Source organism: Sarcophilus harrisii, chromosome X (genome assembly GCF_902635505.1).
Source record: "Sarcophilus harrisii chromosome X, mSarHar1.11, whole genome shotgun sequence".
NCBI lineage: Eukaryota > Metazoa > Chordata > Mammalia > Dasyuromorphia > Dasyuridae > Sarcophilus > Sarcophilus harrisii.
Genome location: NC_045432.1, coordinates 61,204,187 through 61,223,903, shown reverse-complemented (window position 1 = coordinate 61,223,903; position 19,717 = coordinate 61,204,187). Strand labels below are relative to the sequence as shown.

Here is a 19,717-nt window from a genome sequence, read left to right as displayed (position 1 = left end):
AATTGAAATTCAGTAAGGATAATTATTAGGTCTTATAGTTCAGACAAAAGAAATGAACTTCATAAGTAGAGGATGGGGAGACACGATTAGACTGACATTTGTCTGGGGAAAGATCTGTGGATTTTAGTGGACTGCAGACTCAATAGGAGTTAACAGTGTGATGTGACTAGCCATTGAGGTCCCTTCTACCTTTCACATTCTGTAATTCTGTAAACTGTATTTTCAAAGATGTAATGTTCCTTTTCTATCTGCTCAACACAAAATAACAAAATGACTTCACAAGTATATTTTGTGGCAGATTCATATGTACCCAGTGAATACTGCTGCTCCCTATTTGGAAACACAATATGTTGCTTGTGGTATCACTGGGATCTCAGAGAAAGTCTTCAGTAACTATTTGTGTGTGTATCTAGGATCGTTCTAAGCAGAATATTTAGATATTACTGACACTTAATGGATTCTCTGACAGAGGTAGAAAAGTCAAGCAGTTATAAAACCATGAACAGTTAGAAAAATGCCAGTGCTAAACTCAGTACTGATTGCTGGTTTTCAAATAAGTTTGTATTGATGTCTTCTCTGTCTTACATCATCAGTTATCTTCAGTATCTCTCTCCCCATTGTATAACAAATTGTAATTTCTAAAAAGGAAAAAAAAAAGCCAGCTTAACCAGACAGTGCGTTGAAAAATTCCCCAAACCTGTGTAATATGTAATATCTGTGGTTCTCCTACCTTAATGAAGCGTTGGGTAGAAACGTCCTCTCATCTCATTTGAATTCTCCTTGCTCTTTTTAGTTCTGTCACATTCACTTTCGAGTTTTTGGTGTGTGGTTATTCTTTCCATTTACATTGTTATAGCCATATTGTATGTTGTTTTCTTGGCTCTGTTTATTTTAGTCTGCATCAGTTCATGTAGATTTTCCCATACTTCTTTGTATCCATCATACCATTATTTCTTATAAATAGTAATATTTTATTGCATTCATGTACCACAATCTGGTTAGCCAATCCCCACTGAATATTCCTCCTGCTATGTATTTAAGTGATTCTTTATTTCTAACCCTAATTCTGAACACTTGGTATTGGAATTTATGAAACCTTTTGTATGCTTTGGTAGCTCAATCCCCAGATATAGTTATTTGGAATAGGATTTCTCTTTCTATTTTTGCTTCTTGAGTTTGAGTATTATTTTATAGGAATGCTTTTAATTTTTTTTGAAAGGAAAATAGAAATCTGTATACCTTTTTATGAAACCAATTCATGGTTTCATACATAATTCTTTTGTGGTTTTTTTTTTTTGTTTTTTTTTTGTATGTATATGGAAATGTTCTTCAGTTGGTTTTGGGGAGTTTTTTGAGGATGAAATTATTTTTAGTAGTATTTTATTTTTCCAAATACATGCAAAGATAGTTTTCAACATTCACCTTTGCAAAACCTTGTATTCCACATTTTTCTCCCTCTCTTCTTTCTCCCACCCTCCACAAGACAGCGAGTAATCCAATATAGGTTAAGCCCGTACAATTCTTCTAAATATTTCCATATTCGTCATGCTGCAATGCTTTTAATTTTTGAGTATTTTTAATGTACCCTGAAACTTTAATGAAGCAATTATCTCATTTAGTGCCTTTGCTGATTCCAAATATACAATATGTTCTCAACAAATAGGGATAATTTTATTTCCTCTTTGTCGATCTTTATGCATTTTATCTTTTCTCTTATTTTGCTGTTACTAGTATTTTAAGAATTATATCAAATAATAGTAGGAAGAGTGAATATTCTTGCTTCATTCCCATATTTATTGGAAAAGCTTCTAGCATATCATATGATTTTAGATTTACCTTTTACATTATTAAAAAAAAAGATTTCTCTGTGCTTATAATTTGAAGGATTTTTAGCATGATTACTGTGGTTTGTCAAGGTTATTTTTTTTTTTTTGCATCTATCGAGTTAATCCTGTTGTTTTTTGACTTTTAATATGATTATCTTGATTGTTTTCCTACTGTTGAATCATCCTTGCATCCCTGGTATAGTTCTCACTTGGTTATAATGGATCATATCTTGGATAAAATGTACTCTGGTTGATGAAATTTTGTTGAAAATTTTTGAGTTTGTATTCATTAATGGTATTGACCCATAATTTTCCTTTTGTTCTTTATGTTTTCCTAGTCTATAGGACTATATTTATTTCATACAGGGATCTTGGTAGAGTACTTTCTTCCTCAATTTTTGCAAATAATTTGTGAGGTATAGATACTAGTTATTCTTTAAAAGTTTAATAAAAATTTTACTGTGGCTCCATTAGGACCAGGAATTTTTCTTTTCTTTCATGGTCCTTTACAGGCAGATCGATTTCCATTTCTGAGCTGGATCATTTAAGATTTCACTCCCTAGTCTTCTGATAGTTTGAATATTTTATATTTTTGAAGATATTCCTCTTTCCTCTGTGTTCTCAGTTTTTGTTAGCATGTGATTGTGCATAATCTGTTCTAATTATTCTTTCTATTTCTTCTGGTCTTGCCCTTTCATTTTTCTTTTAGTCTTATTAGTTTGAAGTAGTTGTTTTATATCTTGATAGTATATTTTCTTTTTAGGTAGGATATTGTCGTCGAGGAAATGAGACCTTTGAGTACCAAGGAAATAAAACATGAAATCCAGGACATAGCTTCTTTTGTGTACAAAAATAAGCTGAATGAGGATAATATATTAATGTGGTACCTTGGCATTTTTTCTCTGATCTCCCTCCAGAAATCTCAGGGCCTTGTGCCCAGTATTCATTTTTAGGGATAGAGAAAGTCTATTGACACCTTGAGAAAAACCAGTTATGACAAAGACTCCTATTCATTTTTTGCATATAGAATCCTATGCGCATAGTTTTAGAAATGAAAACATATTGCATTTTACACATGAGTTGGAAGCGGGTGGCTTTATTTATTTATTTATTTTAGTCTTCTAGTTGTATGGTTTAAATTTGGTTTGTAGTCATTAGTACAGTTTAATTCTCTGTGATTTTGGAATTGATCAAAAGAAATGTGTTTATGAAGTGGTTTGTTGGTGAATAGCAAGGTTGAGAGAGAAGCTCTCTCTGTTTTTATGTTAGCATTGACTATTTTACATCAGTGAAGTACATTTCTCTTGTAGTAACAGATGCATCAACCCTGAAGCCTATTTTCCTTCTTGTTACATTAGTGTTTAATTAAAGAAAACAACTACTTGGAGGCAGTTACTTTCTGTGAAATGTAATGAAGATTTATTTTGGACGTGACCTTCACTGTATTAGCTGAAACAATAATCAGCAGAATTAATAGAATAATCAAATTATATACAAACTCATAAATCATCATGAATAGTGCTGTCAAAAGTTCAGCTATTAACTGGTCCTATTGTTTTGCAGCTGTGTAAAAAGTTATAATGGCTGATTCCTGACTTGATAGGAACAGAAATTACATTTAAAGGCTATGTGGGATGGGGGCTACCAGGCCAAAAATTTTCACAACTGTTAATTTAGCTGTAATGTGATTTGATGTCACCAGGGCAAAGTTGAACTTGAGTCCAGAGTTAGTGCTGTCTTTCAGCAAAACCTGAATCACTGTTACAGGCAGCAGCCAGTTAATTAGAGTAATATTAGTTTAAGCATCTTTCTTTTGTGGTTAATGGCATCAAAGAGCTATGTTGTAGTCCAGATATACCAAGCCATTTGACTCTGCTGTGAGAGTTAGGTTGATGTGGTAAATTCTGCCTGAGCATATCATATTGAGACAGCATATAGTTTACAGTGGAAAACTTCTTTGAAATATAATCAGGAATATTTCTAATAATTACCACCACCTTAAGAACTATTTGGCACCCTTCCTTAGGAACCAGATAATCCTGGCTTTGTTGTTTTAAGTAAAAAATAGACTGCGACACACTGAGAAATATTTGTTCTTGTATATTGTTTTTTGGGGTTGTATGTAAGAGAATAGTAGAAGGCGTGGCCACTCCATTAACAGAGTTGAAAAAACAGCTCTACTGACAGCTTGCTACCCTAAAATACTCTATATACCTCTAATAGCTCCCTTTTCTATCATGTTGTCTCAGTTGATCATCAATTGATCATACTCTGGGAGTAACTGAATCTGAGAGAGTTAAGAGGCTTTTGCTCAATCTGAGATAGGATTTGTACCCAGGTCTTCTGACTCCCAAAGTCAGCATGTTTATTTTATTTTTTTAACTAAAGCCTTTTATTTTCAAAATATATATATGGATAATTTTCAACATTCACCCTTACAAAAACCTTGTGTTCTAATTTTTTTCCCATCCCCTCTCCCCTAGATGGCAAGTGATCCAATATAGCTTAACCATGTGCAATTCTTCAATACATATTTCCACATTTATCATGCTGCACAAGAAAAATTAGATCAAAAAGAAAAAAAAAATTGAGAAAGAAGAAAACAAAATGCAAGCCAACAACAACAAAAAGAATGAAAATACTATGTTGTGGTCTACATTTAAGTCCCCCTGTTCTTTCTGGGTACAGATGGCTTTCTTCATCACAAGACATTGGAACTGGCCTGAATCCATCTCCTTGTTGACCAGAGTCAAGCATGTTTATTTTAAAATTAAAAAATACATCTGGAAAAGAATACCAAGTCATTAAAATGTAGAAGTTTTAAAATTACTATGAAATGAAATGAATTTCTTTCTTTCACAACTTAGAAATTAAAAAGGTGAATTTTCATTTTCTCATTTACTTCAGAAGGAGTTCTTCCCAAGTGACAGAAAGTATTTCTTCCTTCTCCATTAGCAGAATACCTGTACTTGCTTCATGTAAAGAGACCTACTTTGCTTTCCAACAGAAGTCCTGTTCTCATTTCCACAACCCTCTGAACCTTCTGTCAGGTTTGGAAACCGCTTTAGTAAGTGAAACATTGACTAGGGGAAGCACCAGACACTTGAATGTTCTGAGTAAGTGGATTGTAAATTGGGGAGTAAGCTTCTTCATTTATCCAGGGCTCATTTCTTAGGGAGAGTTATACATCTAAAGTAAGAGACAAAAAGACCCATCAGTTTACACATAATTATTGATTACTGCTGTTGCAGCAGTTCATTCAAAATGGAAACCCAGAAATAATTTCAGACCGCAACATTTGTAGCTTCTTTTTTCTTCCTCACCTGTTAAAATGAATTTATACTTGAAAATTTTACTAATCTCACTCTTAGTTTGCATTTCTAACACCTTTTTTCCTTTTGATATAATCTTATGTGTCTTATTTTGTGTGCGTGACAGCACTTTTATGTGGGTTCAATAACATACACCATGGATGGTCGTATCAAGAAAAATAGGAGTTTGATCTAAGTCAGCAGATTCTGGGTAGGGAGACTACATACAATGTGGTTTATTTTCACTTTAAGTAGAAAGTAACAGCTCTTAAACTTATTGTAGATAGTCTCATAAATGTTCTACCATTAACCCAAACTAATAAGAAACCACTATTGTGACGCAGAAACTGTCGTCACCTCCGATGACTTTGGTTTTTTGCCTCAATAATTCAGGTTTAGACTTGTTGTGAAAGGCTCTTGCCTCATAGGGACACTACCCCAGGTTGACAGTCATATAGCTGTTGTTCCAGTCTCCTCTGCTAGAACCATGGAGTCATCTTTGTTTCTCCTTTAAAAAAAAAAAAAAAAATCACATTTTATTTATCACCAGATTCTGTTGTTTGCTTATTTAAATGTTTAAATATTAAAATGTTGCTCCTAATAGGTCTTTTCATCTCCTTTGAACTGCTTTTGTCCAACTTGCCTGCGACTTGAATTGCAATGATGTCTTTAGTTGGCCTCCCCGATTCTAATCATTCCTATAAGTATCTTATTGCTGGTACTCAAGAACCTCTAGGACCTCCTGCATCAAAAATAGGTCACCTATCCTTTCTCAGCATTTTAGAATCTGACTTAGAAGGGTTTCTCTGGGGACGTCAGGTCCAACCCATCATCTTTTTTCAGTGGTTTTGCAGTTGTGTCCAACTCTTTATGACCCCATATTTGATTTTCTTGGCAAAGGTACTCAAGTGTTCTGCCATTTCCTTCTCCTGTTCATTTTACGGATGAGGAAACTGAAACAAACAGGGTGAAATGACTTGTACAGGGTCACACAGCTTAGAAATATGTGAGGCCAGATTTTAATTTGAACTTCCTAAATCGAGGCCCAGAACTTCATCCACTGTGCCACATAGCTGCTCCTATGGCCCACTCCATACCTTAAGAAAAATCCCCTCTACAAGGTACATAGTAAATAGGCAATTCAGCCTTTGCTCAAAGACCTCAGTGGGTGAGTATGTGTATGGGGGAACTTCTACAGTGTTATGAGCTTGCCCAATCACCCTTTGGAGAGCTCTGATGATTAGGTGGTGGTTCTTTGCCTTGTCAAAGTTTGCTTCTTTGTGTTTTCTACCCACTATTCCTATGGGTCTAACCTGGGACTCACCAGAACATATCAAGTCTTCCAGCACTTCAAGTATTTATAGACAGATATTATCATCCTTTCCTTTCCCCATCCTCAAAATCTTCCCCTTCTCTCATCTGTCCTTCCCCAGTAGCTTCCTTCACCAATCCACTTCTGACCTCCTCTTTTAGCCTCTTCCCAATCTTGGTTGCCCTTCTCTCGATAACTCTCTAAAGATCTTTCCGAAAATGATGATAGCCCAGATATGGTCTTTGTAGAACTAGTTACAATGAGACTGACTGCCATTTACTTAGTCCTGGACATTCTGTTTTTCAGTGGAACTTCTGTATCATATGGTTGACTCATTGAACTTGCAATCCAAAATAAATACAAGAAAATGTATGCCAGAAAGAAGGCTAGCAGATGGCAAAGCCAAGAAAGGCCTCATATAAGGGCGTACTTGAGCAGAGTTTGGAAGGATCCAAAGTGTTTCAAGAGGTAGAGCTGAAGTGAAAGAGCACTGATCAGAGCAGCAGCCAAGCGTGACTTGAAAACACTGATGGTGACATGAGCATTCTGCTCCTTGGTCCAGAGGTGACGGGCGAAGTGCGGAGCTAGACGCGACCTGAGAGCTTTCTCTGCTTACTCTGTGTCTGTTACAAGGGAGGGAAGGGAAGGGAGTTAGTGACTATTAGTAGTGATGTAAAAATTAAAAAGGAAGAAAAGAGTTTCAATAAAAAAAGGGAAAAATACAGAGGAAAGCAAAAAAAAAAAATTCACAAAGGAACATACTGATTTTGTTACTACTAAAACATACAGTTTTAAAAACTGAAGCAACTAAGTGTCACAGTGAATAGAGTGCCGGGTCTGGAGTCACAAAAACCTAGTTCAGATTTGGCCACTGTTACCTGTTAGCTCTTAGTTCCTGGGCAAATCCCTGAACCTCTCTCCTCCTCAGTTTCCTCATCTGTAAAATGAGAATAATAACAGCAAATGCCTTCTAGGGTTGCTATGAAGGTAAAATGAGTTAATATTTGTAAAGCACTTGGTAAACCTTAAAACTCTATAAATGTCAGCTCTTCATCACCATCATTTCATTATCATCATCTACTACGACTTATTCTCCTCCTCTTCCTCTTTTTCCCTTATTGCAGATGATTGCATATATAATCCTTATTTTGGGGAGTTTTTGTGTGTATTTAAATGTTTTGTGTTTGTTGAGTTCATACTTTAAAAGTAAAAAAAAATAAATGACCAAGAAGTAGGCTTAAATATTATTGTGTTTTGTGAAAAATTTTCCTTTTTTAACCAAATTGTATATGGAAGGCATCTTAAAGAAACTAATGTCAATCATGAATCTGAAAGCAATATTTTGCCTCCAATAGAGAACTACCCTGAACATAGGAAATAGAATTGTTCTACCCGAACTCTTATCTACAAAGATAATTTAAACGGTGGGGTCCCCTCAGGAATAAATTGTAGAGGTTAACTCATATTTATGTAAATGGAATACAGTTCAATAGATTTTTGTGGTGTCTTACTGTGTGCAAGAGGGACTGCACTTTGGAATCTCCAAGTTGGGATTGGATGCTGAGGGCTTCCTGCTAGCAAGAAGACAAGCTAAATTAAATTTGAGAAACATTTCTCACAACCATGCAGGAGGAATAAATTGTGACGTGCGTGTCTATGAGATCATGCTTCTTGAGAAAACTCCAAATGTGAACTATGTAGCTTGGTAAGGTGATGGCTTAGGATCTCTGTTTTAACCCACTGTGATCTTAAGTAGCTGTGCCTGGAGGAATACCCAGATTGGGATGTAGTGTGTATCACACTGTGTGCGACTTTGGAAGTTCCAGACATCCTGTGTCTGAGTGACACTGAGTAGCTGTCACTGTTCTAGTCAATTAACCCCTCAGTGCCCAAGCCCTTTTTAGAAGACATAAGTCCATCTGTCTCTGTCTCTCCCCCTCCACCCCCCAACAACTGTTGATCTGCATTAGTTGGAGAGGGTTTCTCCACCAGCAGTTCTTGACACCTATGTCTCTTCCCCCAAATTTTGTTTTTGTTCAAAGCTTTAAAGATTTTCCTTTATGCTATGATACGTCCACTTCCTTTTGGACTTTAATGTGATTCACTAATGTCTTTGCTTCAGTGCTTTGGTGGTAACTTTGTTTAGTTGACATTTAAATCGAGAGGTAACGTTTCCAAAGAGTTTTACATATGTTTTCAGATTTGTATTACTCAACCAGCCCGTGAGACAGGCACTGAAGGTATCACTACCATTTGTCTACTGTCTTCAGTGTTGGGTGGTCCTTTTCTTCTGTCCTCTGGCTTGTTGGGCTGGAATGGGCAGGTGGCATACTCCTCGCTCTCCACTGCCACTTCCAGACCTTTCTTCTGCCATTATCACTTTTTCTGGTTCATATAACCTACCTATATTATGTATTCTAATTCCTTTTGGGGATGATCTATCACTCTCCACATTAATTTATATCTTTTCTTAAGTGGTTTAGAACTTGACTTACAACCTTACTCTCCAACCCAACACCTGCTCTCATCCTTAGAAACTTCAATATGCATATCACTGTTCCCTCAAATCCTAGTTCATTCATCTCCTTGGTTCCTGTGATTTATAGTTTTATTAATTTCCTCTAGGAATGATAATACCCTAGAGTTCACCATCACTCATACTTAGGCCAGCTCCTTGGATTTTGAACTCAAAAATTTCTCTCTCTGATCACAGTCTTTATCCTTCTATCCCATCTCTCCTTTGGTCTACTTTTTCCTCCCTTCTAATTCTTGACTGTCTCCTTAACCAGTTGAACTGTATATTCTCCTTCACCCTTGTCTCCTTTGAGCCATCACCATGCTCTTTTACTGAATGCACAATCCTAATTCATGTTGCCCTTTGCCCTCTTCAGTTGACCTACTGAAAGCCACTTAAGGAAGTCATTACTACTGTTTCAACTGGATCCATTACAGATTCCTGTTTTATAGTCTCAATCTGATACTCACTGCTGCATGATAAAATTTTATTCCATTTCATTGACCATCCTACTATCTTTAGGAGATGTTCTAAGCTGAATGGCTCCCCTAACAACCGAGTTCTTCTCCATCCCCCCCCTTTTTTTTTTACTGAAATTTTACTGAAAATTTTCTACTGTGATCTTCCTTTCCCCCCATGCTGCATGACAAAACCCTTCTACGTCTTCACTCCTATTTTTCTCCTTAATTCCTGCCTCCTAGGAAGACATATCTCATCTCTTTGGGTCGACTCCTTTATTTGTGTCCTGGATCCCATTCCTTCTAGAAACTGATCCTATCTAAAATTCCTTCTTTGACTTTAAATCTTTCCCCACTGCCTACAAAAATGTGTGTCTACCTCTTTCTTAAAAACAAAAAACAAACCTGTTATGACCCAGAGTTATTGAGTTATTATATTATAAACAATTCCCTTGAGTCATTGTCCTATATTTACTATCCCTTTCACTACTAAATTAATAGAATCATCTGCACTAACCATTTTCTCAACATATGCTCACTTATTTGTCTTGTGTAGTCTTAATTCTAACTCTACTTCTCAACTGCCACTGCTCTATCCATGATTACCAATATTCTTTTACTGGCTATTGTTTTGCTGTAGACTTATGCTCCGTTGCAATAAGTAGGATAAGGAAACAGGATAGTTTTATTAAGACTTTAATAAGTCCTTGGGATTCCCTGACCAGCTTCAGCCCCAGGGAACTAGAATGCACAGAGCTGGGATTTCATGAGTTCTCAATCGTAGTTAGGGAGTAATTGTTCATTTGTGGGACTACATTAACTTTCAGTGCACTAGCCTTTCACTTACTGTCTTAGAAAAAACAGTTTTGCTAAATCTAACCCTCTTTGTAGTTTGAGGATCCCACCATCTTTTCCGTTATCCACATTGACAACCTTGATGTCATTCTTAGCTCCTCATTTTTATTCACTTCATACGTACCAAGTTGTCAGATCTTATTTCTTTCTCTACAGTATGCTTAATATTTCCCCATCTCTCTGCTCACAAAGCCATCACCCTAAGTCACACACTCGTTACCTTTTCCATGGATCATTTCAATAACCTTCTGATAAGTTTCCCTGCCTCAAATCTTTTTCCTACACCAGTCTATCCTCCATGTAACTGCAGAAGTGGTTCCAACCTCTTACCCTCTAGGATCAAATGTAATGTCTTTTGACATTTAAAACTTTCACACTTTGATCCCTCCCTCCCTCCCTTTTCATTATTCTTACATGTCATTACCCTCCTCCATACATTGTACATTTTATAGCTTTATTAGCCAATCTGCTGTCCCTTGTACATGACATTCCTTCTCTTACCTCTCAGCCTTCTCACTACCCACCCATCTGGTATTACTTTCTTTCCTGGGATTACTTTATATTTTTAAACATATATTTTGTATCTACATACCTGTGTAGATATTGTTTCTTCAGTAGAATGTAAACTCCGGGAAGGCAGGGAGTGTTTAATTTTGGTCTCCATATCCACAGCGCTAATCCTGTGTTTGGCACATAGTAAGAACTAAATGAATACTTTTAAAATTGAATGTTCACCAGCTAGATCCAAACATTTATATTGTTAATGCTTTCAAGTATTTCTATCAGAAACATATCCTTTGAGATCCCCCCTTTTTATTTTTAAATAAAAAGGTTTATGTACAAAGAATTTGATTTCTTCGGGTGATAGTGGTTTGTCACTTGAGTGTTCCTATTATGTTAGGGGCTTTTTTGAATAATACACATACATTCATATATATATATATATATATATATATATATATATATATATATATTTACTTTTGGAGCAGACATTCTAAAGTGATAGGAGACATTACAGGTATCATATGTTCACATGCAACATTTTTCATTTTTTGGAAGTTACAGAAGTACAGAGGACCTAGTTTGTTTTCTCTGCAGCAATTTATGCCATTCTGTGAGGAGGAGAGCAGCTATCCTACTCTATTCTTACTGTCCTTCATGATTCAAGGGACATAAACACAATGATCATTATTTCTGTGTAGACATAAATGTAAAGAATGACATGTAACCAACAGTTCTTTCTATGCTCAATACATATAAACAGTTGATGATGGATTTGGTGTTAAAAACCTTCTAAGTGTACTCTCATATTTTCTCTCTCTCCCTCCCCCCCATACCCACACCCACACCCACTATGAACCAACAAATCCTTTCCAATGGTCAGTGGCCATGAGAACACAACTGTCTAGATGACACCATCTTTGTGTGGTCCTGAGCAAAACATTTTTAAGTGCTTCCCATTTTCCAGGTCAGTGTGCTATCTGGATGGTTTCTTGCATGATGGTGATGTTTTTCATTCAGGCTTAGTCCTTCCTGTATACTATTTCTTTGGTCACAAGAGTGACAGTCCACTGCTCAATCTTCTCCACATCCTTGCTGCATGCTTTCTACATGGAGGGTGCCCACTATCAGCAAAAGGATTGCACGCCGAAAAGCAGGACTTAATGTTTTGACAGGTATTTTGCTAAAATAAACAGCTCTGTATGCCTTTATGTCAATTTGAAATTAAAAGCACCCCCTCCCCCATCTTTATTTAGCTTCTTCAGATACATTAATTGTTAATATACAGAAATTTATGGAAATTTGTTTTGGTGACTTTTTTATGCTGTTAAGCATCAGTGTTTGTAAATATTCTAATGCAGAGACACTTTTATGGAGGAAGCTCTAATGAAAAAATTTTTGCTTTTAGTATCAGAACTAAGCAGATTTCTTTTGCTCTTGACTTACTATGGCATTCTTTTTTTTTTTTTTTTTTTTTTTTTTAATTTAATAGCCTTTTATTTACAGGATATATACATGGGTAACTTTACAGCATTAACAGTTGCCAAACCTCTTGTTCCAATTTTTCACCTCTTACCCCACCCCCACCCCCTCCCCTAGATGGCAGGATGACCAGTAGATGGTCAGAATAATATATTAAAATATAAATTAGATACACAATAAGTATACCTGACCAAAACGTTATTTTGCTGTAGAAAAAGAATCAGACTCTGAAATATTGTACAATTAGCTTGTGAAGGAAATCAAAAATGCAGGTGTGCATAAATATAGGGATTGGGAATTCAATGTAATGGTTTTTAGTCATCTCCCAGAGTTCTTTTTCTGGGCATAGCTAGTTCAGTTCATTACTGCTCCATTAGAAATGATTTGGTTGATCTCGTTGCTGAGGATGGCCTGATCCATCAGGACTGGTCATCATCTAGTATTGTTGTTGAAGTATATAATGATCTCCTGGTCCTGCTCATTTCACTCAGCATCAGTTCATGTAAGTCTCTCCAGGTCTTTCTGAAATTATCCTGTTGGTCATTTCTTACAGAACAGTAATATTTATGGCATTCTTTTTAATACTTGAATATTATACCATAGTTTCCTAGGACTGAACTGGACTCCTGTGGTTTTCTTGGAATCCACAAATCTTCATTTTATCATTAATTTGTCATGTGGGAGGTATTTTGGGTTTGTACCGCCTCTGACATCGTGTACAACCATTGCCTGAGTCTGTTTCCTCACCTATGAGTTTAGGTTTTTAATATTTGTACTGCTTAACCACGGAGTTGTTCAGAGAACCTAATGAGATCATTTTTGCAAATGTTTTGAAAACTTTTAAGTGCTCTCTGAGGTTTTCAGCTATCAATAAAGATGACGATAATGATGGTAATGATGATACCAAAGAAGTTATGGCCTACTAGAGTTAGTACAAATGTCTTATGCCTCTTTGGATTTAGATAGATCTGCCTTTTAACTTAATTTAAATAGAACTCATGCCTTTAATATTTTCTCATGTGCATCTGGCCTCTGTTGGCATCAACAGGTTCAACAGTGTTGGTGGAGGGTGAAGGGGACTGCTGTTGCATCAGTTTTCTCTGTGTCTTATCTTCTCCTTCTCAGCAGCCTAGAGAAAGGGAGATCTCCTAGGTGATGTCTTGAGCAAAAATTCTTGTCTCTTGTGTTGAACAGGCAAGTGGGATTTTGCATGTTTGTTCTAATTTACCTGTTGTAACATTCCAAAATGTGCAGTTGTAAACCTTGTGGTAACATTAAGCCTTTGTCTTGCAGATTCTAACCCACAGGGGGAGGAAATCCCTACCCATCAGAGTGGACCGGTATCCACTCAAAATACTGAACTAGCGATGATTAAAGGCATGGCTGGGAATCTATCGCTTCAGTCGTCTGTCCCTCCCATTCTTTCTTTCCCACATCTAAGTTACCATAGTTGCTACTGTGTCCTCAACTCCACTGGATCTTTTCCTCCTCCCCCAGTCTAATGGATCTCCATACTTCCCTCCTTGGCCAACCTCCCCACGTCTCCATGGCTCACTTCTGTTGGTTTTCCACTCTGTCAGATATGAAGATGGTAACCTGCCTACATAGAGCTCTGATAGTTCTAGGCAGACATTAAACTCAACAGTCTGTAACTGATGGTCAAGGCCTCTTGGTAGAAAAGCCTGCCTCCAGTCAGAGAGACTCGATGTTATCATCATTATTCTAGGCCTAAATATTCTAAGGTCAACTGTAGCATCTATACCAGGGCCAAAATAGCATTCTTTTCTTCCAAAGGATGTCAACTGGTCTCTCTTTGGGGAGATTTATACTACTGTGATTAGGAGGAAAACAGTTAATTCACTTTGCCATGGAACTGAATAGAGTATAAAAAGAAATTCCAGGTAAGCGGATTTTCCTTGCAAAGTACCAATTGTCTAATGTATTTTTGTTTGTTTGTTTTTTTTCCTCTCTCATTTGCAGGATGTGTGCAGTATTTGGTGGAACCTATTGTCTTAGCCATGCAGTACAGTGCCTTGTAGTGGACAAAGAATCTGGAAAGTAAGGATAATATAAGTAACCTTCCCCTATTTACACACTGAACACAGGTGAAAAATGCTCAAGTCGATTAAAAAAATGATTCTTCAAAGATCCTCCTTGGTATTAATAACATATCAACCTTGATTAAAAGTAATTTGTGTATAGGTCCTCCAGAACAAGGAAAGTGGGTTCAGAATATAGAAACTAAATTAATTTCCCTGCAATATTACTACAGCTCCTGATCACCCAAGCTTGGAAGACAAATCATTTCAGCTGCCGGGGGGCTGGTGATGAGTGATGTTAGTTTTCCTTGTGGCCTTACCTACTCTAATTGATTTTCATCAGATGACAACAAAGCCCTCTGTTATTGCATTTTTAAAAATGGAGCTCACCTAAAGACTCATCAGATTAATCTCTGCTGATAATGCATGTCACTCCAAGAGAAAAGACTTTAATGAGTTTTTAGGTAGATTGTTGTCATAAACTATGCTGCCCTCTTATCTGCGGATAAATTCTTTTACAACAGTATCAGGCCTGCAGGCAAGTTTAGAGTTGAAATGAGAGAAATATGCCTACTTTTTTTTTTTTTTTAATTCTGAACATAATTTGCACTTCTGGATATTGTCAGTATTTCTATTATGTATACCTTTTACGACTAAGTTACATATCCTTGAAAATAAGATTGTAACGTCTGAGAAAGACGAAATGAAGTTTTAGTCTGGGTTTGTTATTTGCAAAAGAGTTTGGTTGATCCCCTTCTTTTTAATACCACAGCCCTTTCTTATTTAAATATGCCCTGCTTTCCTTCGTGACCCATAAAAGGTAACCAAAACTGATGAAAAAAGAAATGGCCATCTAACTGGATACGCAATATTTTCTTCCTATTTCTTCTACATTTCTATTAGAGTGCCTTATTATGTGTTCTCTGTGACCAAGATTGGTCACTGTGATTACTCAGAGTTTGGCTGGCCTGGTGTGGTTTAGTTTACCTTGGCACAGTAATTCTCTTGCTTTTGGTTGCTTTGATGTAACAGTTCCTATGGACCTTTGCTGTGTTGCTCTGAGTTTTTCATACTCGTTAGTTCCCAGGGCCACTAAAGATCTAAGTTCCAAGACGTGTGTGTGTGTGTGTGTGTGTGTGTGTGTGCGTGTGCATGTATCCATACACACATATATATATATATATATAAAAGGAACTGATTCAAATATATGACTGAGAGCTAGCAGATAAATGGTAAAAGGATAGGAAGAAGCAGTTTTCAAGGGAATAAATCCAAGCCATCCATAATCGATCATATGAAAAAAGGCTCCAAATCACTAACAAGTAGGGAAATATGAATTCTGCCTCATGATTATGAAACTGGTCAAGATGACAAAATATTAAATAATAATTGTTGGAGGGACTATGGTAAACCAGTATTAGCCCTGGTAATTATTAGCTGTACTAGTAATTACACTGTTGATGGAACTATGAATTGATCCATCCATTTTGGAAAGTAGTGTAGAACTAGGACCAAACCATACATACTTTTTTGACCCAGTTATACTCCTAGTGGACTTAGACATCAAAGAAAGTAGAAAAGGATTCATATGTACAAAATTATTTATCAGCAACTCTTTACATGGTAGACACAAATTGGAAAGTAGTGGAGTTTTTTCCTTTTGGGGAGTGGCTAAAAAAATTATGGCATAAGAATGTCATGGAATATTATTGTGCCATAAGAAATGATGAAATGGACAATTTCAGAGCAAACTGGGAAGATCTTTGTGAACTGATGCAGAACCATGGGAGCAGAACTAGGGAAAGGATTTATACAATGTTAACATTATAGACAAAAACAACTTTGAAAGCTTTTAGAACTCTACTCTATGCACTGCTAAACACTGTGTCCAGAAGAGCGAAGATAAAAAGTCTGCCAGTGAGGTGATGAACTGAAAATGCAAAAAGAAATTTATTTTCCAATGTGACTAATGTGGGGATTTGTTTTGCCAGACTGTGTCACTGTGGATTGAGGCACTTGGTTTTCTGGGCTTGTCTGTTTTAAAAATTTGCTCAGTAGCACGTCCTAGATGTGTGACCCTGGGCAAGTCACCTAACCCCAATTGCCTCCAGCAAAAAAAAAATTTTTTTTTTTTTTTTTTTTTTTTTTGCTCAGTTGGGATGGTGGTAGTGGGAGGGATGGATTAATTTTTAAAGTACTTGTTAGAAGATTTTTATCACTCTCTTAGTGATTGTTAGAAATGGCTTCACAATTAACGTTGCTTTTGCCCTGTTAAAGGAGTGAGTGACACACATCTCAGACAACTGTTTTAGGTTGATTGTAAAGAAAAGTTTTTAGATTGTATAGTACTTAAATATATTGTTGAAATGAACGTTCTATGATGAAACTTTTTAAGCTGTTTTGCACATTTTCCAATAATTTTGTGTACTCTAATAACTTAAAATTTTTTTTATTAATTTCCAATAAACTAATTTATAGTCCTAAGACAAATATTTTTGAGGCTTAGAAAGGAAAAAACATTAACCTATTCAAAAACTCTTACACTTGGGCTTTTTAAATAAAAAGTATTTTATGATGTGAGATAAATGGTTTGAAGATTTATAAAGAACATTTTGTACCCTAAAAGGCATAAAGGAAAGGTACTTCCTAAATTTAAAATAATAATGTTCATTGAAATATCTATGCCTAGAGCATCTACAAAGTGGGTCAGGAAGAAATAGTTGTCTCTGTGATATGCAGAACCATTTTTTCCTTTTCCGTCCATTCCCATTGCAGAGAAGCCAGAGAATCAATCATTTGCTTGGCATTTGTTTGCGTGTACCCTTTTCTGGGCTCAGTTCCAAACTTGTGTATAATTCTTAGGCACGTGAACATGTGTGACCAATCTTATTTTTTAATTTAGTGAGTTTTATTAATGTCTTTTCTTTTTATATTAATTATTCCTGAGCCCTCCTTTATAATAAAGAAAAAAGTTATCCAAAAAGAATCAGTAACATGATCCTGTATGACAGTGTTTGGAATGTTTTGCCCTTAGTCTCCCCCTTTTCCTTCTCCCCTCCTCCCCCCCGCCAAGAGGAGAAGAGTTATGTTTGTATGATTAACTATTTTAGCCAATCATTTTGTCTTCTTTTGGTGGCGTTTTTGTTATTTCATCGTAGCTGCTGTGTAACTTGATTCTCTATATTTCACTATACATCAGTTCATGGAAGTCTTCCCAGGTTTCCCCAAATTCCTCATGTTCCTTTTTCCTTCTTGCACAAAGATGTTTCGTTACATTCATGTCTAACCCTTTGTTCGGCCATTCCTCAAATAGTGACCACCCATTTTGTTTTCCATTATTTGCTACCACAGAGAGTGCTGCTATTTTGGCTTATGCGGGGTTTTTCTTTCTGTCTTTGAACTTCTTGGGCCATTTATCCAGTAGTGTGGGATTTATTGGGCCAAAATATATGAAAAGTTTAATCATTTTACTCCCAGAATTCCAAATAGTTTTCTAGAGCAGTCGGACCACTAAACATCTCCATCAAGAATATATCTGCCTGGTTTTCCATAACCAGTTTTTCCCACCCCCATCTCCCAAATTGACTTTTTGGTTTGGATCATCTTGGCTAATTTTCTGTGTATGAGGTAAACCTAAGAGTTATTTTAATTTGCATTTTTCCTACTAGTGATTTCCAGATTATTTTCATATGATTGTCAGTAACTTATACCTCTTTAAAAATTGTTCCACTTTTTGACACCTTCTCTATTTGGGAATGGCTTTTAGTCATTGGTTTTTAAGTTGCTTAAATCATAAGAATTTTCTTCATGAAATTTGATGCGAAGATGTTTTATTAATTTTTTATTTTATTTATTTATTAATATATTTCCTTCTGTATATATTGATTTTGTTCATGTGGTCCATATTTTTAGAAACCTGGTTATCCTACTGCAGTTGTATTTTTGCCTTCAAGTCAGCCTTCCTTTTGGCCTTTGCTCAGTTACATTTTCAGAGGAACTCTGCTGACTGTACCTGTGACAGACAGCTTAAAGAATGTTTGTAAAGGCCTAAAGAACCTCTAGAACCTAAAGCTGTGGATTTATAATCCAATATTGGATCCCATGGTAGGTTAGAGATCATAGAGTGTTGTTATTCATTACTTGGAATTATTAAACTGAACCTTCTAAGAGTCACAGATATTAACTGTAATGATAAATGAAATAGTTGCTATTCATTATGGAGTGTTTGCATTTTTATTAATTTATTTATATTTTACACATTCAAAACCCTAGTGGTTCCCTTTTACTTATAGAATGAAATAGCTACTCTAACATTTAAAGTCCTTCACGATCTGGGTCCAGCCTTTCTTTCTGCTGTTCCTTCCCTGCATGTATCCTATAATTCAGCCAAACTAGCTGACTTTTTGCTCCTCACAACATTCCGTTGCCCACCTCCATGCCTTTTTTCCAAAGGCTGTCCCCACATTCTTGGGACACACTCTTTTCGTACTTTCGCCTGCTAGAATCCCTAACTTCATCCAAAGGTCACCCTCCTTCAGGATCCCTCCAAGTACCGGTGCTTCTCCTTTTGAACTTCACTTCAAATTGCCTCACACATTTTTAAAATTTACTCCTCTGAATATTTACCTCTCCCTCTTTACCCCTATCTGGGATGCCAGTTTTTTTACTGAGGGTACTGATGAGGATGGAGACTGTTGAATTTTTGGTTGTCTTTATACCCTTAGTGCCTACACAGTACTTGATATGTCGTAGGTATTTGATAGTGTAAATGCTTGTTGATTGATAGTTCACATTGTCTGGAAGAGTGGCTAAATACAAAAATAATGTAGGCCAACTAAGTGTTGAGAATGTACCTTATTTTTCTCCAAATATAGAGAAATCTTACTGGCTTAAAAGTATTGAGCACATCTCCCAGGGAGATCACTTGCAAGTGCTTTAAACTGAAGTTTGCAAGTATTGATCAATTGTTTTCAGCATCTGAAGCAAAAGAATATTTTTCCATTCTATGCTATTCATTGCTTCTTTCTCCCTGCTCTTCTTAGCAGGAAATCTGCTGGTCTGGTGTTGCTAAAAGGGCAGATTCAACTTTTCTGACTTGTTGAACGAGAAACTTATGTTGCTTCTCATTTTGCCTAGAGACAGATTTATGGAAGCTAAAATTCGCAGAGCATTCTGTATTCTATGACGACCACACATGGAAATGATTTACACGGTTGAGAAGAAAGACAGAACTTTGTTGAGACACTTGGCTCTAGGAGATGGTCAAGCCAGCCACATGCTTCTTTCCACCACTATCTTATTGTATGTCTTTTTCACATTTCCATTTTGTTTTTCCCATGCGGCTCCTTTCTGCCTCCATCTCAGGGCTGTATTTTCTGGCTGTGTTCTCACACTGAATTCCTTCTGCTGACTCGGAGG

General features: G+C 36.4%; 1 protein-coding gene across 2 annotated transcripts in view; it reads left to right on the top strand.

The window, feature by feature from the left end:
• The window catches only part of CHM (CHM Rab escort protein), a 184,566-nt gene that overhangs the window by 105,969 nt on the left and 58,880 nt on the right, over nt 1-19,717 (top strand). For both annotated transcript variants that reach the window (XM_023507023.2, XM_031944598.1), the window contains exon 9: nt 14,241-14,318. In XM_023507023.2, the coding sequence (XP_023362791.1) occupies nt 14,241-14,318 (78 nt within the window). The remainder of the gene's footprint in view (nt 1-14,240; nt 14,319-19,717) is intronic.